Source organism: Phycodurus eques, unplaced genomic scaffold (genome assembly GCF_024500275.1).
Source record: "Phycodurus eques isolate BA_2022a unplaced genomic scaffold, UOR_Pequ_1.1 contig_27, whole genome shotgun sequence".
In the NCBI taxonomy this organism is placed as follows: Eukaryota; Metazoa; Chordata; class Actinopteri; order Syngnathiformes; family Syngnathidae; genus Phycodurus; species Phycodurus eques.
This window is the reverse complement of record NW_026904024.1, coordinates 540,822-566,357: the sequence shown is the minus strand read 5'-3', so window position 1 is coordinate 566,357 and position 25,536 is coordinate 540,822. Positions and strand designations below refer to the sequence as shown.

The window sequence follows — 25,536 nt, the reverse complement described above, 5'->3', positions numbered from 1 at the left end:
TGGAAATGGAATGAGCACCCAGAAACAAATGTTCCTGGAACTTTAGGTAGACATGCAATGGACGCTTTTGGTTCCAGGGACTTAAACGGTCACTTCAGTGGAACAAAATCCCAGAACCAAAGGGTACCGATTGTCTGTAGCCGTGTTTCCACCTACGGTTCTGGGAAGATTTGGTGAAGGGGTACTTTATATAAACTCGATTCATATCAACTTTGCGCGTGGTGGTTGTCATGGCAAATTTACACTTATTGTAAAGAATCCAACGTAAGCCAGCCAAGCTGCTTTGTTAAGAAGTGTACAACACAAAATTCAAATCAATGAAATCTCTGCTAATAAGATGATTTCCAAGCCGTATGCCACGTCACAATAAATATATATACACGCACACACAACAGCGGTGCTCCGATCGATGGGATCCCGATCACGATCGGCCGATTTCCGCGGGAAACCCGTATTCGACGCTCGCCTATCGATGCCTTTCCCTGCCGATCGCCCGCAGCTCGTACGACGCAGCTTGGAGAGGGCGTGCGCGGCACCGCTGGGCGATTCATGCAAATTTCAGCGTGCAACTTGAAGCGGTTTATTGACACACCACAAAAAAGAATGACGCTCATTTTATATTCAAATACAAGACGTTTTATAAAACGCTAGCTTATGCTAGCGGTCAATGGGAAACCCTGCTGACGGGCTAGCTGATGTTAGCATTTGATCTTCAAATATTGAATATTCACACACAAATGCCAAAGTAACACATATAGACAGTTAATATAACATTAGTCACGGGCATATGTTCTTCCTAATCTTTGAAAAACGAGTTTCTTTTACAAACGTTTTACTTCTTAGCATTGCACCAAGAGGCCAAGGCACGTATAGCAGGAACAGCAGGTCGTCGTAGACCGTATAAAAAGACGCTTTTCTTTTTTTTTTTTTTCTTTCCTGTTACATAAAGTCAAACGAAACTTTTCCTGTTTTAGGCAAACGACATCGCAAAAACTATTTGTATTCGTTGAATGCCACAATAATGAGAGGATTTTTTTTCGACAAATACAACAGACGATACAGTCATTGCTAAATGATTACATTTAAAGTTTAGTTTCGGTCATTAACGACATACCTTTTAAAATCAATCAATAATCGTGTTTATGAATCGTGATTTCAATATCGATCAGAATATTTGTGATTATTTATTTCCCCCATAATCATCCCCCATCGCACCGCGCAGGTGCAATGCAAACCCAAACAAACGATCTTCGAGCAAACACCTCTCACTCACCATCAATGAATTGAAAGATTGACAGCTAATCCGTATGAACGCTATCGGCAATTATCAGCGGCTCTCACTCATCGATGATCGGTATCGGAATCGGCAGCATAAAATCGCGATCGGAGCACCCCCCTACTACAGACCCTTTCCAAAAAAACAAAAAAAATGGAATATCATGGAAAAGCCGATTTCCATACCTGCATTCAAAAAGTTCAACTTCCATAGATTATAGATTCAGGGCAAACAATTTAAACAATTCCAAGTATTTTGCTTATTTTGACATAATTTGGGCTTCCAGCTCAAAAAACAAAAACCCATGAAATCAGGAAATTCAAAAAAAATGTGAATACTGTGAAGAATTCGGCCCAAATTTTGCAGGCCATAAATGGATCGGACGGGGTCCGATCCGGCCGGCGGGGATGGAAAACACATTCATTATTGCTATTTTCCCAATAAAAGTAACTTTTGCTGCTAATTTTGTCCACTGGCGGCTGTACTGACAACACTTAAATGACATTGATGCACTTGTTTCAGTTGCACACCAATATAAAATGGTGTGCGCCATGTTCACACTGTGAAAATAAATACCTCCTGTAGAAATATTTGAAGACATTGAATTCCCTTCAAAAGAGGTTGCTTTGTTGGAACTTTGTTGCTGTTTTTTTCCCATGCACTGTGACAAGTTAAATGGTTATGTACACATGCACAACCGATGCACAACTGAATGGTGCACCCTCACCTGTTGAAATATTTTTGGGGTGAAACATTTCAAACTGCTCATATAATTTGCAACAAGATAATCATGAATCAAATGTGAATATTTTCCAAAAATACTGGCAATTATTTGCACCGAAACAATGGGGACATTTTGGAATATGTTGTGGTTTGGCCCTGTTTGAGATCTAATTGGGATAAATGTGGCCCACGAGTTCGACACACTAATCATCGACTAAACTCAAAGCACTTGCACAAGTTTCCTCAGGTGTCATTCAATTGCTTCAGTTTGGTTCAATTGTCTCAGGTTGGTTCAATATGGGGAAGACTGCAGACTTGACAACTGGCCAGAAGACCATCATTGATACCCTCCATAGGATGGGGAAGCCACAAAAGTTCATAGCTAAGGAGGCTGGCTGTTCGCAGAGGGCTGTGTCCAAATACATCAATGGAAAGTCTAGTGGAAGGACAAAATGTGGCAGGAGAAGATGCACCAGCAAAAGAGATGACCGTGGGCTTCAGCGGATTTTCAAACAGAGAAGATTCATGAATCTAGCAGAGGTCCAGAAGAGTGGAATGAGGCGGGAGTCACGGCTTCCAAAACCACCACATTCAGACCCATCTGGGAGATGGGCCACAACTGTCCGGTTCTTCTGAGCCTGAGCCAAACTTAGGAATCGTCTCAACTGGGCCAAGGAGTAGAAGGACTGGACTGTTGGCCAGTGTTCCAAGCTCCTCTTTGTCAATGAAAGTAAAGTGTGCCTTTCATTCGAGAATCAAGGTTCAATGGTTTGGGGGACGACGGGTGAAGAACAGAACCCAAGCTCCTTGAGGTCCGGTGTGAAATATCCACAGTCAGTCATGATTTTGGCGTGCAATGTCCAGTGCAGGTGTTGGTAAACTGCTTTCTTAAATCCAAGGTCACTACTACAGTCTAATAGAATGTTTCAGAGGACTTCATGATTCCTTCTGCTGTATTGAGATGCAGATTTCATCTTCCAGCAGGACCTGGCCCCTGCCCATACCGCCAAAAGCACCAAAACCTGGTTTGATGCCCATGCCATCACAGTCCTTGACTTGCCAGCCAACTTGCTGGATCTAAACCCCATTGAGAATCTATGGGGTATGATCAAGAGGAAAATGAGGGGCACCAGACCCCAAAACAAAGAAGAACTGACAGCAAGTATCAAGGAAATCCGGGCTTCCATAACTCCCGGGCAATGCCACAGGCTGAATGCCTCAATGCCACGGCGCGTGGAGGCAGTGATTCAAGCAAAGGGACTCCCAACCAAGTATTGAACATTAACATGTCGTTTTGAAAGTACCCTATTTTGATCGATTTAATGTGACCCTCATTTTGGCTCTCTTTTTTTTTCCCCTACAAAAACTGAGAAGTAAATGGTGATTTCTTCACAGCATTCTCATTTTTTGAATTCCTGATTTTGTGGGTTTTATGAGCTGGCAACTCAAATTAGGTCAACATAAACAAACAAATACTTGAAGAAGTTCAAATTGCGGGCCCTGAATCTATAATCTATGAAAGTCTAACTTTGTGAATGGAATTATGGAAATAAATATACCTTTCCTTGATATTCTAATTTTTTGGAAAGAGTCCGTATAACACACTAAAAATGTCACAGCACATACAAGGTCAACCATCAGTTGTCAACCAGGTCTCAGGAGCAACTGCTGCCATCTCGCGACCACCTACTCTTCTTGAGATGAAGAGGAAGGAAATGTGCTGGAAGCCCAAGAGGATGCCCCCCCCCCCCCTACCCCCTGCCCCTAATGTTTTTTGTTTGTTTGTTTTTTAGCATCGCCTGCTTGAAGTCGGATATTTGGTCTTCAGAGCCTCTTTAAAGCTGCGGAACAGGAGCCTGTTGTGTTGGTTCTCCTCGTCCTTTCTGGTGTGGAATTCGCCCTGGATCTTGAAGCCACGGTGGACGAGGAAGGCCGAGTTCAGCACGGAGAACTTGTACCCGGCCACGTGGAGCTCGCAGGCCTGGTCGAGAAAGGAGTCAAGTGACCAATGAATGTCTTGCCATACGAGACGTCACAATGTACAGTGGAGTAAATGATGATTTGATCCACTGCTGAATTTGTAAGCTTGCCGGCTGTTTCCTGTTTATAAAACAAAACAAAACAAAACAAAAGGTTTCTTGGCTGCCGCTTTGAAACTCAAAGCTACATTGAGGTTTGGCAACTGACTAGGTCACCCAGCACCAAAACGTCCTGGAATCTTGGGAGGAAAGGCAATGGATACTTTTGGTTCCCGGGACTTCAATGGCCACGTTTGTGGCACATGCTTTGGTTACCCCATTTTTTGAGGAGGTACAGCATGACCATGGAACACAATCGTTTCGATTGACAGTGACTCCAGCAATGATATTTGTCAAATATCTGACTGAGAACAAGAAGTTTGTATGCGACAAACAAACAAATGCTAACTTTTATTTGATCATTTGTTTGACTCAAGAGGGGCCAGGTCTTATAGCGAGGGCTCCTAACTCTCCTTGCACTTCATTTTGAGCATTAGCACAATATATGATTCACATTTAAAAACCATTGCGCAATTGTACCACCACCATATTCAAGTATGGTTTATGATTATTCACGCTGTAGTTTACGAGCAACACAATCCTATCCATCAATTTTCTTTCCCGCTTCTCCTCACTAGGGTATAGATAGATAGGAGACTTTACACAGATCTGATAGGCTGATCAGATTTAATGTCATAATTTGCCGATCATTGATCGGCTCCCCAAAAGACATTTACTTCGCGTCGCCATCGTGTACAGTACATTCTAATCCAAAAGCTAGTATATTTGTAGCCTTGTCGCGTGTCTTTTGGCGTACCGCTGTAAATATCTGACAGCCAATAAAGTTTAAAAATAAACCATTTAAAACATGTCGGCGGTATGGGACACACAACACGTAATTATGTGTATTATGACTTCATGCACACACAAAGTACTGGGGAATTTGGAGAATGTGATTGACGTGCTCGCGTGAACGCATTTGAGTAGTGTTGATGAGAGCGAGACTCGTGCGTATGAGAGCATTTGAGTTCGTGTCAATGAGAGCATTTGAGTCGTGTAGATGCAGCCCTATGGGGGATACAAGCCAGTACAAACTGTAGGCCGGTCCCAAGCTCGGATAAATGCAGAGGGTTGCGTCAGGAAGGGCACCGGCTTAAAACTTTGCCAAACAAATATGAGCGTTCATCCAAAGAATTCCTTACAGGATCGGTCGTGGCCCGGGTTAACGACGTCCGCCACCGGCGCCGTCAACCTGCGGGGCGCCGTTAGAAATTCAGCGACTGTGGGTCGAAGTCAAAGAAGAAGAAGATGGTGGAAAGCGGGTTCTTTGGCAGAAAGAGAAGAGGAAAGCACAGAGCCTAGAACTGAATGTGGGGACTTTGAATGTTGGGACTATGACGGGAAAATCTCAGGAGTTGGTTGACATGATGATGAGGAGAAAGGTTGATATATTGTGTGTCCAGGAGATCAGGTGGAAAGGCAGTCAGGCTAGAAGTTTAGGGGCAGGGTTGAAATGATTTGACCATGGTGTAGCTGGGAAGAGAAATGGAGTCGGGGTTATTTGAAAAGAAGAGTTGGCTAAGAACTGTCTTGAAGGTGAAAAGAGTATCAGATCGAGTGATGAGGCTGAAACTTGAAATTGAGGGTGTTATGTATAATGGGATTAGTGGCTATGACCTAGAGGTGAAAGAGAAATTCTGGAAGGAGCTAGACGAAGGAGTTCTGAGCGTCCCAGACAGAGAGAGAGAGTCGTAATTGGTGCGGATTGTAATGGACATGTTGGTGAAGGAAAGAGGGGTGATAAAGTAGTAGAAGATGGGTAAGTACGGCGTCCAGGAAAGAAACTTGGAGGGACTGATGGTGGTAGACTTTGCAAAAAGAATGCAAATGGCTGGAGTGAGCACTTTTTTTCCCCAGAAGAGGCAGGAACAATAGGGTGACCGACAAGAGCGGAGGTAGAAGCACTGCAGGTGGATTACATCTTGTGCAGACGATGTCATCTGAAGGAGGTTACCGACTGTAAGGTAGTGGTAGGGGAGAGTGTGGCGAGACAGCATAGGATGGTGGTGTGTAAGATGACTTTGTTGGTGGGGAGGAAGATTAGGAAGACAAAGGCAGAGAAGAGAACCATGTGGTGGAAGCTGAGACAGGACAAGTGTTGTCCAGTTTTTCGGGTAGAGGAGAGACAGGCTGTCGGTGGACGGGAGGAGCTTCCAGAAGACTGGACCACTGCAGCCAAGGTGATCAGAGAAGCAGGCAGGAGAGTACTTGGTGTATCTTCTGGCAGGAAAGGAGAGAAGGAGAATTGGTGGTGGAACCTCACAGTACAGGAAATCATACAAGGAAAGAGGTTAGCTAAGAAGAAGTGGGACACTGAGAGGACCGAGGAGAGGCGAAAGGAATACATTGAGATGTGACACAGGGCAAAGGTAGAGGTGGCAAAGGCAAAACAAGAGGCATATGATGACATGTATGGCAGGTTGGACACTAAAGAAGGAGAAAAGGATCTATACAGGCTGGCCAGACAGAGGGATAGAGATGGGAAGGATCTGCAGCAGGTTAGGGTGATTAAGGATAGAGATGGAAATGTGTTGACTGGTGCCAGCAGTGTGCTCGCTAGATGGAAAGAATACTTGGAGGAGTTGATGAATGAGGAAAATGAGAGAGAAGGGAGAGTAGAAGAGGCAAGTGTGGTGGACCAGGAAGTGGCAATGATTAGTAAGGGGAAAGTTAGAAAGGCATTAAAGAGGATGAAAAATAGAAAGGCTGTTGGCCCTGAAGACATTCCGGTGGAGGTATGGAAGCATTTAGGAGAGGTGGCTGTGGAGTTTTTGACCAGCTTGTTCAACAGAATTCTAGCGTGTGAGAAGATGCCGGAAGAATGGATGATTTTTAAGAACAAGGGTGATGTGCAGAGCTGTGGCAACTATAGAGGAATAAAGTGGATGAGCCACACAATGAAGTTATGGGAAAGAGTAGCGGAGGCTAGACTCAGGACAGAAGTGAGGATTTGCGAGCAACAGTATGGTTTCATGCCTAGAAAGAGTACCACGGATGCATTATTTGCCTTGAGGATGTGGATGGAAATGTACGGAGAAGGTCAGAAGGAGCTACATTGTGTCTTTGTGGATCTAGAGAAAGCCTATGACAGAGTACCCAGAGAGGAACTGTGGTACTGCATGCGGAAGTCTGGAGTGGCAGAGAAGTATGTTAGAATAATACAGGACATGTACGAGGGCAGCAGAACAGCGGTGAGGTGTGCTGTAGGTGTGACAGACGAATTTAAGGTGGAGGTGGGACTGCATCAGGGATCGGCCCTGAGTCCGTTCCTGGTTGCAGTGGTAATGGAAAGGCTGACAGATGAGGTTAGACTGGAATCCCCGTGGACAGATTGCAGATGACATTGTGAGCTGCAGTGGAAGCAGGGAGCAGGTGAGGAACAGTTAGAAAGATGGAGGCATGCACAGGAAAGCAGAGGAATGAAGATTAGCCGACGTAAGACAGAATATATGTGCATGAATGAGAGGGGTGGTGGGGGAAGAGTGAGGCGAAGAGATAGCAAGGGTGGAGGACTTAAATACTTGGGGTCAACCGTTCAGAGCAATGGGGAGTGTGGTCAGGAAGTGAAGAAACGGGTCCAAGCAGGTTGGAACGGGTGGAGGAAGGTGTCAGGTGTGTTATGTGACAGAAGAGTCTCTGCGAGGATGAAGGGCAAAGTTTATAAAACTGTGGTGAGGCCAGGCCATGATGTATGGATTAGAGACAGTGGCACTGAAGAGAAAACAGGAAGCAGAGCTGGAGATGGTGGAAATGAAGATGTTGAGGTTCGCTCTCAGAGTGACCAGGTTGGATAAAATTAGAAAAGAGCTCATCAGAGGGACAGCCAAGGTTCGATGTTTTGGAGACAAAGTTAGAGAGAGAGCAGACGTCGATGGGTTGGACACGTCCAGTGGAGAGAGAGAGTGAGTATATTGGTAGAAGGATGATGAGGATGGAGCTGCCAGGCAAGAGAGCGAGAGGAAGACCAAAGAGAAGGTTGATGGATGTCGTGAGGGAAGACCTGAGGGCAGTTGGTGTTCGAGAGGAGGATGCAGGAGATGGAGGCTTGCATGGAAAAGGATGATGCGCTGTGGCGACCCCTAAAGGGACAAGCCCAAAGGAAAAGAAGAAGAAGAAATGAGAGCATTTGAGTAGTGTTAATGAGAGCAAGACTCGTGTGTATGAGAGTGTTTGAGTCGTCCTTATGAGAGCCTTTCAGTAGTTTGTGTGTGTGTGAAAAGCATTTAAATAGTAAGTGTGAGAGCGAATCCTGAATAATGTCTCTAACGGCCCCTCATACATAACGCCTGGATCAGACTACAAGACAAATTTGGTCTTTCACGATTGCACGTCAGACGACTGCAATCAAATCTTCACATCCCGTCTTTCACGGACGGGGGCTTCATCTTGTCAACTCAAACACGACCGGATACACTCGTTACCATGGCGACGACATCGCAACGCGTGTATTGTAAGGACAAAAAGAGGAAAAACGTGCGGTGGCGGTCACCGGTGCTCGAGAGATTGTGTTCATTTCAAGATATCTCGAGGTATGTTCCCGTACTTTGAATCCGACACGGCTCGCAAGCAGGCAGCAAAACGTTATGTAGCCTAGCAAGCTAGTGCTAGCACTAACTGTGGTATGTAAACATAATTTTCGGAGCAGTGAAGTAAAATTTGATCAATTTGCTTCGGAGATCAGGAACGCCCAAGTAGTGGACACACCGCAGATGTCCCAATGTGTTCCTGCCCTTTCTTAAAATGTTCATACGGTCAATAATACACTGCTGTCATGACTTTTCTTCCTGCCAATAAATGTTTTCCTCAATTATTTTTTATGATTCACTGCAATGACTCCAAGTAGAAATGTAATACAGTTTCATCAAACACATCACAACGAAGATGCAAATTTGGCAAAACAAAGTTTCTCCCGGTTGGAAGGTCGTGAACATTGTGCAAAAGAGTAAACTATAAAAAAATATTTTTTTAAATTTTAAAAAAGTGTTCTCCATTAACGTAAGCAACCAAATATCGCAATATGTATCCATTTTTTTTTATTTCACGATAACAATAATTTGATGACATCCTTTAAAAAAAAAAAAAAAAAACGGTGTAAATCTCTACTAGATTCCCAGGACCTTTATTCATAGACGCAGCGTTTCAGAACAACAGCTCGTTTATTTTTTAAAGTGCTTCATACATCTTTTATAAAACATCCATCCATCCATTTTCTACCGCTTATCCGCGGTCGGGTCGCGGGGGCAGTAGCTTTAGCAGGGACGCCCCGACTTCCCTCTCCCCAGCCACTTCCTTTAGCTCTTCCGAGGCGTTCCCAGGCCAGCCGAAAGACATAGCCTCTCCGGCGTGTCCTGGGTCGTCCCCGGGGTCTCCTCCCGGTGTGACGTGCCCGGAACACCTCACCGGGGAGGCATCCGAATCAGATGCCCCGGCCACCTCATCTGGCTCCTCTCGATGTGAAGGAGCAGCGACTCTCCTCTGAGATCCTGCCGGATGACCGAGCTTCTCAGCCCGTTCTCTAAGGGAGAGCCCGGACACCCTGCGGAGGAAACTCATTTCGGCCGCTCGTATCCGGGATCTCGTTCTTTCGGTCACGACCCGCAGCTCGTGACCATAGGTGAAGGTAGGAACGCAGATCGACCGGTATATCGCTCCTTCTTTACCACAACGGACCGATACAAAGTCCGCATCACGGCAGACGCCGCACCGATCCGTCTGTCGATCTCCCGTTCCGTTCTTCCCTCACTCGTGAATAAGACCCAAAGATACTTGAACTCCTCCACTCGGGGCAGGATCTCATCCCCGGCCCGGAGAGGCCGCGCCACCCTTTTCTGACCGAGGACCACGGTCTCAGATTTGGAGGTGCCGATTCTCATCCCGGCCGCTTCACACTCGACTGCGATTTACCAGCTTTATTTTATATTAAAAAATAAATAAATAAATAAAAACCTTTCCAAATAACTAGGTGGTTCTTATAAAGAGTGAAATGTTAAAAAATAAAAATAAATTAAAAAAAAAAAAGATAGAGCTTTTCCCCCACGGGAACACGTAATTTTAAAAATGATATGTGACGTCATGACCACGGAATCTTTTGTATTATTATTTTTATTCCGGGTGACAAGTTTAGCAGCTGATATTAGTAATACGGTAATAAGTAAAGGTGGGGATGGGATAGTGAAATCCAGCAGTGGCAGTTGGGCTATGCTAGCGAGCGAGCGAGCTAGCTAGCTCCTCCATTAGCCTCACCAGCAAACCGGGGGGGGACTTTTTTTGTCTAAATATTATGAAAAGTGAATCAATTATCCAGCCCATCGTGTCGGTGTCGCGGCCGCTAGGTCCCCCCGCCTCCCACTGAGGTCTCCCCTTTATCGCCCGCCCGCTTCGAAACTAGCCACCTCGCCGCCGTGCCCGCGCATTAATCCAACTGCCAGGACCTCCGCTCGTCAGCGAGCCGAATGAAAGGGACTACTTCCCCCAGCGTGCGCGCACCGCGGCGCTACCAACCTGGCTGATGCGGTTGAAGCCGTACTGCTTGAAGCTTTCGTCGTAGAGGGGCACCGCGCGCGGGCCGATGTAGAAGGGCTCCCAGGGATCCGCCCAGGTGAGCGTGTAGGCCACCTCCAGGCCGCCGGAGGGGTCGCGGACGCGGCTGTTGAGCCACTGGGAGTAATTGGTGCGGGCTTGGCAGCGAGGGCACAGCTCCTCGTAGAAAGGTCGCACCTCGCCCACCTGGTAGAGCTGCAGCAGCTCGGCCTTGGTGGCGGGCATCTTCCTGGTGTGGCGGATCTCGAAGGCGGGCAAGACGAACACGCGGTCCGCCGCGGGCCGGCGCCTCGCCACCATCGCCAGGAAGTGCCGGTGCAGGTCAGCGGCGGGCACCGTGTCGATGTCGACGACCAGGACGTACGGGGCCTCGGCGCCCGCTCTCGCCACGTTGCGCAGGAGGTTATTCGGGTACGACACGTTCGCGCCGATGGCGTAGTTCTTATATTTGCTCGCGTGGGCTTCCAGCCGGGAGAAGACGGCGGCGCAGTCGTCCAGGCCGGCGAAGTGCCGGTGATCCCGTTCGGGGAAGCTGGCCGTCTCCCCCGAGAGGCACACGAGGTGGAAGTCCACCAGGGCCCGCATGCGCGGGCACAGGACGCCCAGCGCGTAGAGCAGAGCGGTGGCGAACTCGACGTCCTGGCCGTGCGCGAAGATGGCCGCCGACAGCGGGCTGCGCCATCGCTCCAGGAGACCTTCCAGGTGGTGCAGGTTGTTCATGCTCGTGTGGGTGGCCAACGTGAGAACGTTGGAACCCGGCTTGCCGGTCGAGTCGCTCGGAATCAGGTTCTTGTACACGCGGTACTGCCCGCTGTGGTCGAAGATGCCCCCGGTGGACAGAGAGTATCTCAGGCGCTCCTTGCGGGAGCTCTCCTCGGAGTGCGCCGTGCCTCCGAAGAGCTCCGAATAGCGGTGCCGCTGCTGCTTGCCGTGGAGCTTGGACAGGAAGGACAAGTAGAGGAGCTGCAGCAGCGCCACCAGCAGCAGAGCGCTCAGCACCACGCGGAAGGCCGAGCATTTCTTGGGGAGACGCATTCCGCGCACCGGGACGGCGGAGCCGCTGAGCGTAGCAGCCCCGCTAGCAGCTTCGAACGCTCCCTGCGCCCGCACGCACCCGCCTCACGAGGGCGCGAGAGCGCGGGTCCCGTGACGTCACGCGCATATCTTGAGACATTTTCTCGATCTCGACGGATATATGTATATATAAAACAATACAAAGATTTTAAATATTGCAAATCAACATTTATTGCACCTGTTTTAGCTATCGCGATGTGATTTGTTCTTGATGGTATGTAAATTGCTTGTTTATAAATAAAGTTGTGTTTTTTTTTTTTTTTTCAACCCCCCTAACTACGTACGTACGTTCCTTGTTTCAAAATTAGATCACCACAAGCCCATATGTTGTTACTTACTGGTCCGGTTTTGGTGACAATTAACACTGGGAAAGTTTCTGGACTGTTCCATACAATTAAAGTAAAGTACGGGAAATTTGTTTCAAAACTATACATAGGCGCTATCCTGCCGAACATTCATTCCTTCATCTTTCGTACCGCTTCTCCTCACAAGGGGCGCGGGTGCGTCGGAGCCTATCCCGGCTGTCTTCGGGCGAGAGGCGGGGTCCAAATTTAGTCGTTGAAAACTTTTTTTTCTTCACAGTCCCCCCGAACTTGCTCCCAAGACGACACTGTCAACATGCAAAGTCCCTACGGTTGCTTTGTTTCCATTCACCGGGACGAGGAGGAAGTGCTTAGACCAGTTTTTTGCAGAATGTGAAGTAGCTTGTGCACAGTCCAGCTTGAAATAACTGGTCTGTTTTTGAACATTGAAATATTTAAGAACATTTTTTGCAAATAAAAGTCATGTATAGTGAAGGTTGAATCGTTCAGAGTATCTCAACTGGTCGCCAGCCAATCGCAGGGCACATGCTGTATAAACAAAGGAGCCTTCGCCCTCACGTTGGCACCGACTGGCGATTTAGAGTCCTCAATTAACCTACCACGCGTGTTTTGCAGACACGGGGAGAACATGCGGGCGAGGCCGGATTTGAACCGCCGTCCTCAGAACTGTGAGGCGGTTGTGCTAACCAGTCGCCCACCGTGAACTTTTCAATGATAATCGAAACTGAGATGCAACTGTATACCGTTTATGAATCAATCTGCGATATGATGCATACAGATAATTCCGTTGGAGGGCCCGCGCAACTAAAACTTTTCCAAACGCAGCTCGTGAGAACAAAAGTCATTGCGCTGCCACATTACTTAGCGACTGGTAAACGACATTCGAGCCCCATCAAATCAGAAAACGGATTTAGTAGGGCACGTCACATCCTTAAGCTGTCAGTCCAAAATCTTGAGATCTAGATTTGTTTTCCATACGCAAGATACCACAGAGCCGCGCCCTTGAAAAAGAACTATGAAACCAAAACACCAGCGCCGCTTTTAGAGCCGCCGCCTTCGCTATCCTTGGAGGATTCCGTCGACTGGCCTTGCGCCTCTCCCTCGCCCACCAGGCGAATGTTGTAGCGTTCTCTGTACTCTGTGAGTTCGCGCCCCTTCTCCTGCATCTTGGTGCTGATGGACTCCAGGATTTTGGAGATCTGTGGGGACACAAAAGGAGAGGCTTTAGGCTTCAATGCGTGGAACCCTGGCTTCCTCGGATGTCACTGTCCGTGGCCCTGCGGGGTTGGGAGTCACCGCTCAGGAACATTCTGGATAGTTTGTCAGCTGAAGCTGTACATCGAGCAAGAATGGGAAAAGAATTCCTGAAAAAAAGCTGCAACAACGAGTGTCCTCGGCTCCCAAACGAGTCGCTGTTGGTGTCGTGGTCCACTCGCCTGACTTTGGTGCGGGCAGCGTGGGCTCAGTTCCCACTCAGTGACGCTGTGGCCGTGCGCGCGCGAATGGTTCTTCGTGTCTCTACGTGCCCTGTGGCTGACCGGTGACCAGTTCGGGGTGTAACCCGCCAGCGACCCTTGTGAGGATAAAGCGCCGCGTCCCAAACCCCGATTGAGTGTTGTCGAAAGGAAAGGTAGAATGTAACACAGTGGTAAACTCGCCCCTGTGCCAGCTTTTGTGGAACGCGTTGCAGGCATCCAACTCAAAATGAGTCAATATTTGCAAAAATGAAATGATCAGTTTGAACATGAATTGTCTTGTATATAATACGAAAATTGACGAAAATCATTGTCCCACACCTAGGTCCTAGGTGAGGGACCAGACAAAGTGCGGCTCAAAGACCCCTTATGATGACGACAAACGATGGACTCCGTTTTCCCTTGCCAGGTCACCGGGGCTCCCCTCTGGAGCCAGGTCTGGAGGTGGGGCTCGAAGGCAGGCGCCTGATGGTCGGGCCTGCACCCGTGGGCCCCGTCCGGGCACAGCCCGAAAGGGTAATGTGGGTCCCCCTTCCCGTGGGCTCACCACCTGTGGGAGGGGCCATAGGGGTCGGATGCAGTGGGAGCTGGGCGGTGGCCGAAGGCGGGGACCTTGGCGATCCGATCCCCGGCTACAGAAGCTGGCTCTACGGACGTGGAATGTCACCTCTCTGGCAGGGAAGGAGCCCGAGCTGGTGTGTGAGGTCGAGAAGTTCCGACTAGATATAGTACCAAACAGCAGTTCAGAGTACCCACCCTTTTTGGAGTCCTTGGAGGGGGTGCTGGAGAGCGCTCCCGCTGGGGACTCCATCGTTCTGCTGGGCGACTTCAATGCTCACGTGGGCAATGACAGTGAGACCCGGAAGGGCGTGATTGGGAGGAACGCCCCCCCGATCAGAACCCGTGCGATGTTCTGTTATTGGACTTCTATGCTCATCACGGATTGTCCCTAACGAACACCATGTTCAAGCATAAGGGTGTCTACACGTGCACTTGGGACCAGGACACCCTAGGTCGCAGATCGATGATCGACTTTGTGGTCGTGTCAACGGACTTGCGGCCGCATGTCTTGGAGACTCGGGTGAAGAGAGGGGCGGAGCGGTCAACTGATCACCACCTGGTGGCGAGTTGGCTCCGATGGTGGGGGAAGATGCCGGTCCGACGTGGCAGGCCCAAACTGTGAGGGTCTGCTGGGAACGCCTGGCGGAATCCGCCGTCAGAAGGAGTTTCAACTCCCACCTCCGACAGAACTTTGCTCATGTTCCGGGGGAGGCGAGGGACATCGAGTCCGAGTGGACCATGTTCTGCGCCTCCATTGTCGAGGCGGCCGACCGGAGCAGTGGCCGTAAGGTGGTCGGTGCCTGTCGTGGCGGAAATACCCAAACCCCTTGGTGGACACCAACAATGAGGGATGCCGTCAAGCTGAAGAAGTAATCATATCGGGTCTTTTTGGCCTGTGGGACTCCTGCGGAGGCCGATGGGTACCGGCTGGCCAAGCGGAATGCAGCTTTGGTGGTCCTTGAAGCAAAAACTGGGTTATGGGAGGAGTTCGGTGAGGCCATGGAGAAACACTTCCGGACGGCTTCGAGGAAATTCTGGTCTACCATCTGATGTCTCAGGAGGGGGAAGCAGTGCACCATCAACACTGTGTATGGTGGGGATGGGGCGCTGCTGACCTCGACTCGGGACGTTGTGAGCTGGTGGGGAGAATACTTCGAAGACCTCAATTCCACCGACACGCCTTCCTACGAGGAATCAAGTCTGGGTTCTCTGAGGCGGGCTCTCCTGTCTCTGGGGTTGAGGTCACAGAGGTGGTTAAAAAGCTCCTGGGTGGCAGAGCCCCAGGGGTGGATGAGATTCGCCCGGAGTTCCTAAAGGCTGTGGATGTTGTGGGGCTGTCCTGGTTGACACGCCTCTGCGACATCGCATGGACATCAGGGACCGTTGCCTGTGGATTGGCAGACTGGGGTGGTGGTCCCCCTTTTTAAGAAGGGGGACCAGAGGGTGTGTTCCAACTACAGGGGGATCACACTCCTCAGCCTCCCTGGTAAGGTCTATTCAGGGGTGGTGGAGAGCAGGGTCCGTCAGGAAGTCAAATCTCAGATTCAGGAGGAGCAGTCTGGTTTTCGTCCTGGCCGTGGAACAGTGGACCAGCTCTACACCCTCGGAAGGGTTCTCGAGGGCGGATGGGAGTTCGCCCAACCAGTCTACATGTGTTTTGTGAACTTGGAGAATGCGTTCGACCGTGTCCCTCGGGGGGGCCTGTGGGGGGTGCTTCATGGGTATGGGGTACCGAACCGCCTGATACGGGCTGTTCGGTCCCTGTACGACTCTGGTTCCGTTAGCTTCATCAAGCCGTGATCGCCAACTCTCACTGGAGCGGTTCGCAGCGTGTGAAGCGTCTGGGATGAGAATCAGCACCTCCAAATCTGAGACCACGGTCCTCAGTCGGAAAAGGGTGGCGTACCCTCTCCGGGTCGGGGATGAGATCCTGCCCCAAGTGGAGGTGTTCAAGTATCTTTGGGTCTTGTTCACGAGTGAGGGAAGAATGGATCGGGAGATGCAGCGTCTGCAGATATGCAGACTTTGCATCGATCCGTTGTGGTGAAGGAGCAGCTAAGCCGAAAAGCGAAGCTCCCGATTTACCGGTCGATCTACGTTCCTCCCCTCACCTATGGTCACGAGGAACAAGATCCCGGATACAAGCGGCCCTTAGAGATAGGGTGAGAAGCTCGGTCATCCGGGAGTATCTCAAGAGTAGCGTCGCTGCTGCTCCTCCACAGAGAGGAGCTAGATGAGGCGGCTGGGGCATCTGAACCCGGCTGGCCTGTGAACGTCTCGGGATCCCCCCGGAACAGCTGGATGAAGTGGCTGGGGAGAGGGAGGTCTGGGCGTCCCTGCTAAAGCTACTGCCCCCGCGACCCGACCTCGGATAAGCGGTAGAAAATGAAATGGATGGATGGAAGTTTCACTTCATTTTTCACTATTAGCAACTTCAAAGGCTCATCCCAAATGCATCCCCCAGGAAAATATTCGGCACAATATTTTTGTTTTTATTGGCCATTTCTGAATTTGAAGTTCGTTCATTCTGTGTTGTGACATAATCCCTAACATTGCTCCGTCACTTAATACATTTAACATCTCCATCCGTAACCTAATTAGATACTTGCAGGCGCGTTTCCTCATGAATACAAGCTTTATTAGCGGATCGATGTTACGTGTGCTTCGCTTAGAAGTGAACTGAAATATCCACGTTTGGGCAGACAGCGCCAGACAAATCCTACAATCCATGAAAGCTGTTGCTTTTGTTTGTCTACATGTAAACACGAGTAGCGCGTCGTTGCCTTCATGGTAACGACGACCTTCCCAACATGGCCGCCACGTAGGCGCGACGATCAGCCGGGCGCTGGTTTATCTCGTTTTAATACCTATGCCCAGGAAGCCCAATGGAAGACGTGCAAGGTCGTGTGACTTTCTTGCGTCGTTTGATCGGTGAAGTCGACTTCAAGGTCAGTCGCGCTAAAGCTGGATTGGCGCAAACGGCGCCCAACGAAGAAGTCAAAGTCTGTCGTCATTTGTTACCTGGTCCTTGTTAGTCTGCAATGCCGGCAGAACTTCTTTCACCGTCCTCTCCACCAACACGCCGCCGACGAGACGGAAGCATTTCCGGGATGGATCCACGTCCTTCAGGGTGTCAATCACTAGGCTAGAGGGAGATGCGAATCAATCAGAAAGTCAACTTGAAAGAAATACAGTCACTCCTCAATCACAATTCACAAAGTTTCCATTCGAATATAACCTCAACCATTCACTTAAATCCCACTTATTCGTGCTAGGGCTGGAACGGTCTACAAAAATCCACGGTTTGGTTCACAGCTCAGATTTGCGGTCACGGTTTTCAATTGCATAGATCAGGGGTCGGCAACCCAATGTTGAAAGACACAGTTTGTGTCATGTTTGTCCTCCTACAGAAACCACATTAAAACAAAAAATATATTTTTCGCCGCCATCTTTTTCCATTTCCATACATTTTTGAAAAAGCTCCCGAGAGCCACTCGGGCGGCGCTAAAGAGCTCCGCGGGTTGCCGACCCCCCGGCATAGATCGTGCCGTTTGACTCGTCGCCGGAAAGCTGTTTCAAAGCCGCTGGAATTAAGCCCCCGCGGACGAGCTGTCATGTTAGTCTTGTTGGCGTTATAGAAGACACGAGTGGCTTGCACAATGCCGACCCCTAGTGTCACCTCACTGGAACGTTTGGATATTTTGTCGGGAACTTTTGCGTTTCAGCCAAAACAAACACAGGCTGCTCGAAAGACTGATTGAGTGTCTTTATTAACAAAATATGTGGACATAAACTACCATGCTACAAATTCGGCCGTTCGAGGGTCTTTGGAGGGTGTCGAAGGGACTTGGTTGAGGGTCTTGCTGGCGCTGCTCTTGCATTTCCTCAACAGTTCTTTGGAGCAGTGTAACACTGTGGCAGGGAGACATTACATTTGACAAATCAAGTGTTTTGCTGCCCTGAAGTCGGTCTTTGTCTCTTGACAAGAGAGAAAACTCTGCATCACAGTAGCCCGTTTCTTGAATCTGGAGACCGGAAACGTATGTTAACAGATCATGAAATACACAGCACATACAGTTTTTATTGTGGTGGGTAGGGGGGGTTCGGGTCAGGGCCCGCAGGAATCTACGGTGCTAAAAGGGTTGAATTAACAAACCTTCTTCTCACCTTGGGCTGCCATTATGATCACAGACGCTAGACAACAGCTGCCAGATTTCCTGCCGGTTTCAGCTCCGGGATGTCTGGGCCTGTCAGGAAATGGGAAACGGAACACAGCCGTGTAGTCCCTCTCATATTGGGGTCTGCAGCCTGCATTTAAATACAGAAACAATTGTTAAATGGGGGGGGGGGGGACAAACAAACAGATTACAAAGACAATTGTAGACAAGCACGTTAAGAGACCAAGGCTAAAAGACCATCTCCAAGCAGCTTGATCTTCCTGCGACTACAGTTGCACATATTCAGAAATCTAAGATCCACGGAAATGCAGCCAACCTCCCTGCATGTCGCGGCAGGAGGAAAACCGATGGTTTGGTAACAATCAGCGTCAGATCGCACCACCAGTCACCGTTTGAGCCACAGTGGACTTCATGGGAGATGAACAAGGAGGACACCGCTGTCGGAAATAACGCTACGTTCCATTTCCATCCTCAGAAGTCGGAAGTCGGAGCTGGGAATGTAAGTCAGTCCCGAGTTACAGCGCTCCATTTACCAAGTCGGGAAAAAAGATGCCGACCTCCACGAACGGGATCTCGTGCTTGCCTTGTCTGAATACAAACAACTTCTGGAACCTTCAAACACAGTGGATGAAGAGACAACACAAAGACTCAGAAGGTAGCCTATTTTTTCTTTTGGTGTATTTCATTGTTTAGATAAAGTCGCGGGGCTAATGTTTTCATCTTCGTGTGTGTTGCTCTCGCTCTTTCTTGGGATAGGTTTAAAATATTATTGTGTCCTATTCTTTACCGAAATACATTTTTGTCTCCGGGTACTCTGTCATAGGCTTTCTCAAGATCCACAAAGACACAATGTAGCTCCTTCGGACCTTCTCTGTATTTCTCCAACAACACCCTCAGGGCAAATCATGCATGTGTGGTACTCTTTCTCGGCATGAAACCATACTGTTGCTCGCGAATCCTCACTTCTGTCCTGAGTCTCGCCTCCACTACTCTTTCCCATAACTTCATTGTGTGGCTCATCCACTTTATTCCTCTGTAGTTGCCACAGCTCTGCACACCGCCTTCGTTCTTAAAAATGGGCACCAGCGCACTTTTCCTCCTTTCCTCGGGCATCTTCTCACTTGCTAGAATTCTGTTGACCAAGCTGGTCAAAAACTCCACAGCCACCTCTCCGAGATGCTTCCATACCTCCACAGGTCCAACTGCCTTTCCATTTTTCATCCTCTTTAGTGCCTTTCTAACGTCACCCTTACTAATCATTGCTACTTCCTGGTCCATTACACTTGCCTCTTCTACGCTTCTTTTTCACTGATAGTCCTGATTCATCAACTCCTTAAAGTATTCTTTCCATCTGTCCAGCGCACTACTGGCACCAGTCAACACATTTCCAACTCTATACTTAATCAGCCTAACCTGCTGCCCATCCTTCCCATCTCTATCCCTCCGTCTGGCCAACCTGAATAGATCTTGTTCTCCTTCTTTAGTGTCCAACCTGGCATACATGTCATCATATGCCTCGTTTGGCCTTTGCCACCTCTTCCTTCGCCCTACGTCGCATCTCTATCTATTCCTTCTCCTCTCCTCAGTCCTCTCAGTGTTCCACTTCTTCTTAGTTACCCCCTTTCCTTGTATGATTTCCTGTACTTTGAGGTTCCACCACCAAGTCCCCTTCTCCATTTTCCTACCAGAAGATAAACCAAGTACTCTCCTGCCCGTTTCTCTGATCACCATGGCTGTAGTGGTCCACAGTCCAGTGCCCAAGACAGGCAAATGAAAAGGAGTACCTGAGGATACACTTCAAACGTCACAAGGCCTTGCTGCGAAATGATCCTGCTCTTTCTTAAAATGTTCATACTAAAAATAGTCAATCATTAAGGCACTGCTGTCATAACTTTTGTCCTGCCAATAAAAAAAAAAGTGTTTTACTCGGTTGTAATTTGTCTTATTATTTACTGCAATGATTTCAAGTCGAAATACAATGGAGTGGATGAAAATATTTTTTCAAAACAACAAAGACGCAAATTTGGCAAAACAAAGTTTGTCCCGGTAGTACGGTGGTGAACATTGTGCAAAAGTGTGAACAAAAAAAAAATTCAACTCTAAGAAAAGGGTTACCTCTTACAGTTGATCTATACGTTGACGCATCAGGGCCTAAAACCCTTGCTGGACTGACTTCAGCTGAGCCAGCAACTCTTCATGGCGCCTCTGACCGGCCTCACAGAGGAATTGGAAGGCACGCCGGTCCTTATGAGGCCGTGTTGGCGCCGGGTGGGTGCTGGAGGCGAGAGGCAGGGTGACACCTGAAGGTCTAAAAGCGCCTTTGGTCTTCTTACTTCCACCCTCGCTTGACATGCCAACCACAGGAAAGATCATTATACTCTCAGTTCATTTATCAGTTAGAACAATATTAACAATGGCCAACCACAGGAAAGATCATTATACTCTCAGTTCATTTATCAGTTAGAACAATATTAACAATGTGTACACCTAGTCCAGAGGTCATTCACTGCTACATAAACAGGTCGCAAATGAAAACATGCCGAGCAAGAAGCCACGGGCTAATGTTAGCCATTGTTAGTACGGGCTACATCGTAGCTCGCATATACCACTTGAAAAGGGTATTTTGGATTTCAGCAATATTACCATATATCTTCGTCGAACAATAGTATATATACGGTTGATTGAGCGAGACAAAAACTATTCAGAAGTGATAAGAAACAGATTTTTACAGGAGCTTACTTACCGTTGACACTCGCAGCAGCCATCTTTGAAAGCCAACCTCTGACTTTATGAGTGGGAAATCCAACTTCAGAAGGCGTTCCATTTGAATTTCCAACTAAGAATTTGGAAATTCGGACTTCCGAGTTCAAATGGAACGCAGGGTATATCATAAAAATCGAGATCGGAATTAGCAACAAAGCTTCTGGGAGAATGTCCTACGGACAAACGACACAAAACTGGAACATTTTGAAAAGAAGGCACATTAGATCTGTGTCCACCGACGCAAAACTGAAGTAAACCAACAAAAGAACACTGTCCCGATTGTGAAAGATGGCGGAGGCTCTGTTATGTTCTAGGGCCGCTTTGTTGCATCGGGCACACGGTGATCAATGACGTCATTGATGGGCTCGGCGAATGATGACATTAAAGCCGATCAGCATAAAATGCTAATTATCGGCCGGTACCGATAAGGCCGATACAAATCGGTGTAAAGTCTAGTTCAAAACCTTTGTTTTGTTTCATAATGGGGTAATAAGGGCTCCCAGTGAGAAGTACAAACTACCGTAATTTCTCGTGTATAATGCACCCCCCCCCCCCCACAAAATATGTCAAAAATCATGCATTATACATCGGTATAGGGGGAAATGATTTTTTAAAAACTTTCCCATTTTATAAATAATAATAATAAATCTATAGGTTATGGCACATTATACATGAGAAATCACGTTAAGTTTACATACCCTGGCAGAATTTGTGAAAGATTGTTTTTATAAATCCGACTGATGACTGAACAACAACCATCATTAATTTCTTTATGGTTATGTTTTGTTTGATGCAAATGTTTTTCTGAAATGTTGGACAGTTTAATTTGAATCCCATTCAAATAAAATATGAAGAGCCAGGAGAAGCACGATAATTGTACCCATCTTACAAATTGTGCCTGGGTAATCAAACATATGAGCACAACTGTTTGTTTTCTCATTTACTAAATGAAAGTAAGACCGTGAACTTCAAAATAAGAGCAAGTAAATAAAATGAAAGTATTACATGTTCAAATAAGGTGCTTAACTTCAGAATAATTCTTTGAAAAAACTAACAAAATACAGATAATACTTCATGTTTTGATCATGTCGGTAGAAGCAAAATCATGCATTGTAAAAATGCATTATACATGGGTAGAAGGGGTTTCCAGAATTTTGGGGTCAACTTTGGGAGTGCGTAATATACATGGGTGTGCATTATAAATGAGAAATTACAGTATATAGTGCTTATTCTGATTAAAATTGTTATTCTATTTTTGATACGGTTTGTAAAATATTTTTGGGCTATCCATTGCTTTTGCCCTCTCTCAATAAATTGTGTTTAAATGCGTTTGTGTTGTTTTAGGTGTGTTTATGGGCATTTCCAAAAATTTAATTGCCGTAAACGCAACAGAAACATACCTAGGGTGTCCTTAAATAGGGTTTCCATTTCACGAATTTCACCTATTGCGGAGGTGGACTGAAATTTAACCCCCATACAGATAATCAGTTTATGAATGAATAACCAATGTATTATGATCTACAGTATATACTATAAATACAATATAATAAATGAATAATAATTGAAATAAGAATTTTCAAAATGTACTTGGGATCATTTGCGCTGGAAAAAAAAAAAAAAAAAAAAAAAGGGAAATAATTGGAATAGTTGTTATTTACAGCTTATTAAACTGCAAATAACAAGCGGGGGGGTGTCAATCACATTTTTGCGCCGCAGCTTCGTCCCTAACCTCTGCGCCTATCGATGTTTCGCTTTAACAAGGAAATGCACGTTAGAAGCACGAGAGACCCACCTGTGTTCATTGGATTCCATCTCTAACTCGGCTGCTTTCGAGGCCATATTTCGCTGCTCCTGACGCATCCTCTGAAATGTTGCCACCACCTGGCAAACAGCACACTCAAGTGAATCCGTTGACCCTTTTCCATAACGTGGTCCCTCAGGATTGCAATTGACTAAAAACACGTTCGATCGGGCAACACGGTGGGACAAGGGGCCTCACGGTTCTGAGGTCGGTGGTTCGAATCTTGGCTCCCGACTTCCTAAGTCGGTTTGCAATGTTCTCCCTGTGCCTCTGTGAGATTCTCCAGGTACCTTTGCTTCCTAAATTATCAATAGGGTGAGTATGAAGAACGGTTTGTTGACGTGCCCAGGCGACCGGTTTGGGTGGATACCGCCTCTCACTTACAGTGGGTACGGAAAGTATTCGGACATTTTTCATTCTTTGTTATAATGCAGCCATTTGCTTCTCCTCACTAAGGTCGCGGGCGTGCAGGGGCCTATCCTAGCTAACTTCGGGCGATAGGCAGGGTACACCCTGAACTGATCGCCAACAATCGCAGGGCACATATAAACAAACAAACTTTGGCAATCACATTCACACCTTGGGGTAATTTAGAGTCTTCAATCAACCTCGCACGCACGTTTTTGGGATGTGGAAGGAAACCGGAGTAACTGGAGAAAACCCACGCAGGCACAAAAATAAAACAATTTGCAATTTACTGCACGGTGTTTTCTGAAGTTATAAGTGAGCTGAATTGTTAAGTCAGCTGGGACGGGCTCCAAAATATCCGCAACAATAATAAGGAGAAGCCCTATAAAATCCATTATGGATGGGTGTTTCCCAGTATGTAACCCGCCATTGACTGGCGACCAGTTCAGGGTGAATAGCGCCTCTCGCCCATAGACAGCTGGAATAGGCTCACCCACAACCTTAAAGAGAACAAGCGCTACAGACAACGAATGGAAATACATCATTTGACTGCAAAGACCCCAGTAGGCTCAGCTGGTACAGTGATTCTAAACAGAGGTGGGTAGGAACGTACTACATTTACTCAAGCAGCATTTTGGATCAATTGTACTTGTAGTTTTAATACACCATACTTTTTACTTTTACTCCATTACAATGATCTAAATGCAGCTCGCTACTTTTTTTTTTTTTTTTTTTTTAAATCAACTATTTTGTGCACGACCCGTTTATACTACGACTTCCGCAATGGGCGCTGCTTGGCCCCAATCCAATTTCAGCGCGAGTAACGTTTACGTCTAGTTCACCAATCAAACGACACAATTCACATGACCGCGCACGTCGTCTTCTATTGGGCTTCCCGGGCATCGCTATGAACACGAGATACACCAGCCCGGCTAAACGAAGCGGTCACGATGTTGGGAAGATCGTCGCGACCATTGAAGGTCACGGAATGCGAGTAGCGTTTCCATGTAGATGAAGAAACACATCAGCGTTCATGTATTAAAGTATTTGTCTGGCACTGTCTGACCAAATGTGGATATTTCAGCCCACTTCTAATTGGAGAAAACACCTTTCGGCAAATTGCAGATGCTTTGTTGTTGTTTTGGCTGTGCATATTAGCCCTATTTTATCACAAGTAACTGTAAAACATCTCTCGGGGTCCGAGCTAATCTCGCTCACACGCACGCACACACCAGAATTGGCGGGTTCACGTTTTATTTCGATATTTTTATTTTAGTGATGTTCATGCTCTGATTTAAATAAAACCATAAGTTACTCACCAATTACTCAGTACTTGAGTCGTTGTTTCACTGTGTTCTTTTAACTCTTATGCAATTTTTTTTTTTTTTTTGAACAACTCTTAACTTTTACTTGAGTAGAATATTTGGCAACTCTACCCACCTCAGTGTACAAATAGCGTCGATACCACGCTGACCGAACAGTAACGGCAAACATAAAAGATGGCTATATTTATTTAAAAAACATAACACGGCTAAGAAAACACTGGAAGCATCTACCATTTACATATATATATATATATATATATATATATATATATATATATAATAAATAAATAAAAAGCAACCTTCCATTAAGAAGATGCACTCATGGAGAACTTAAGACACTGACAAAGGCAAAGATGGTGATGGCAAGCTAGCGTCAGCCGAAGGGCTTCATGCGGCCTGTCGATCCAGGCGAAGAAGGCGTACCGGCGGTCAGACACAAACGCACGAAAAGCTGGCACGGGCCGGTACCTGTTCGGCGGAGGGGTTGGACTGTTTTCCTCCGCCACTGCTACCAGCTTTGGAAGCCATGTTGTTACCGTTCGATGCCATTATTGAAAGATGGTGGTGATGATGATGATGATGATGTTGATGGTTCTTCTTCTACGTCTTCTTCTTCTACTTCTTTTTCTTCTTCTTCTTCTACTTCTTTTCTTCTTCTTCTTCTTCTTCTTCTTGTGTAAACGCTACATGGCGAATTACTGCCCTCCTCAGCTATAATGTTTCTATAGCAATGGAAAAGAATATATCCCTCCATTTTCTGTACCGCTTTATCCTTACAAGGGTCGCGGGCGTGCTGGAGCCTCTCCCAGCTAATTGCGGGCGGGAGGCGAACCCCGAACTGGTCGCCAGCCAATCGCAGGGCACATAGAAACAAACAACCATTCGTCCGCACATTAACACCTACGGGCAATTTCGAGTCTCCAATGAATGCATGTTTTTGGGATGTGAGAGGAAACCGGAGAGCCCGGAGAAAAGACACGCAGGACACGGGGAGAACATGCAAACTCCACA

At 47.3% G+C, this 25,536-nt stretch overlaps 2 protein-coding genes across 3 annotated transcripts; both read right to left on the bottom strand.

Moving 5' to 3' along the window:
- Nucleotides 1–268: 268 nt before the first annotated feature.
- Nucleotides 269–11,713, bottom strand: b4gat1 (beta-1,4-glucuronyltransferase 1). Its single transcript, XM_061669872.1, has 2 exons — nt 10,579–11,713; nt 269–3,980 (listed from the first exon to the last, which is right to left on the bottom strand). Exons 1-2 carry the CDS (start codon nt 11,650–11,652, stop codon nt 3,789–3,791), a joined length of 1,266 nt encoding a protein of 421 aa, XP_061525856.1. The 5' UTR covers nt 11,653–11,713; the 3' UTR covers nt 269–3,788.
- A 1,031-nt stretch (nt 11,714–12,744) lies between these two features.
- pfdn2 (prefoldin subunit 2) lies at nt 12,745–25,147 on the bottom strand. Of its 2 annotated transcripts, XM_061669901.1 has the most exons (6): nt 22,784–22,868; nt 20,344–20,572; nt 18,218–18,358; nt 17,848–17,962; nt 17,072–17,195; nt 12,745–13,213 (listed from the first exon to the last, which is right to left on the bottom strand). In XM_061669901.1, the coding sequence occupies exons 3-6, from the start codon at nt 18,228–18,230 to the stop codon at nt 13,028–13,030; spliced, it is 438 nt and encodes a 145-aa protein (XP_061525885.1). In that variant the 5' UTR covers nt 18,231–18,358; nt 20,344–20,572; nt 22,784–22,868; the 3' UTR covers nt 12,745–13,027. The 2 variants fall into 2 exon arrangements, with proteins under 2 accessions (XP_061525885.1, XP_061525884.1); XM_061669900.1 differs by lacking the exons at nt 17,848–17,962; nt 18,218–18,358; nt 20,344–20,572 and adding an exon at nt 24,994–25,147 and having other exon boundaries at nt 22,784–22,872.
- Between the last annotated feature and the right edge of the window lie 389 nt (nt 25,148–25,536).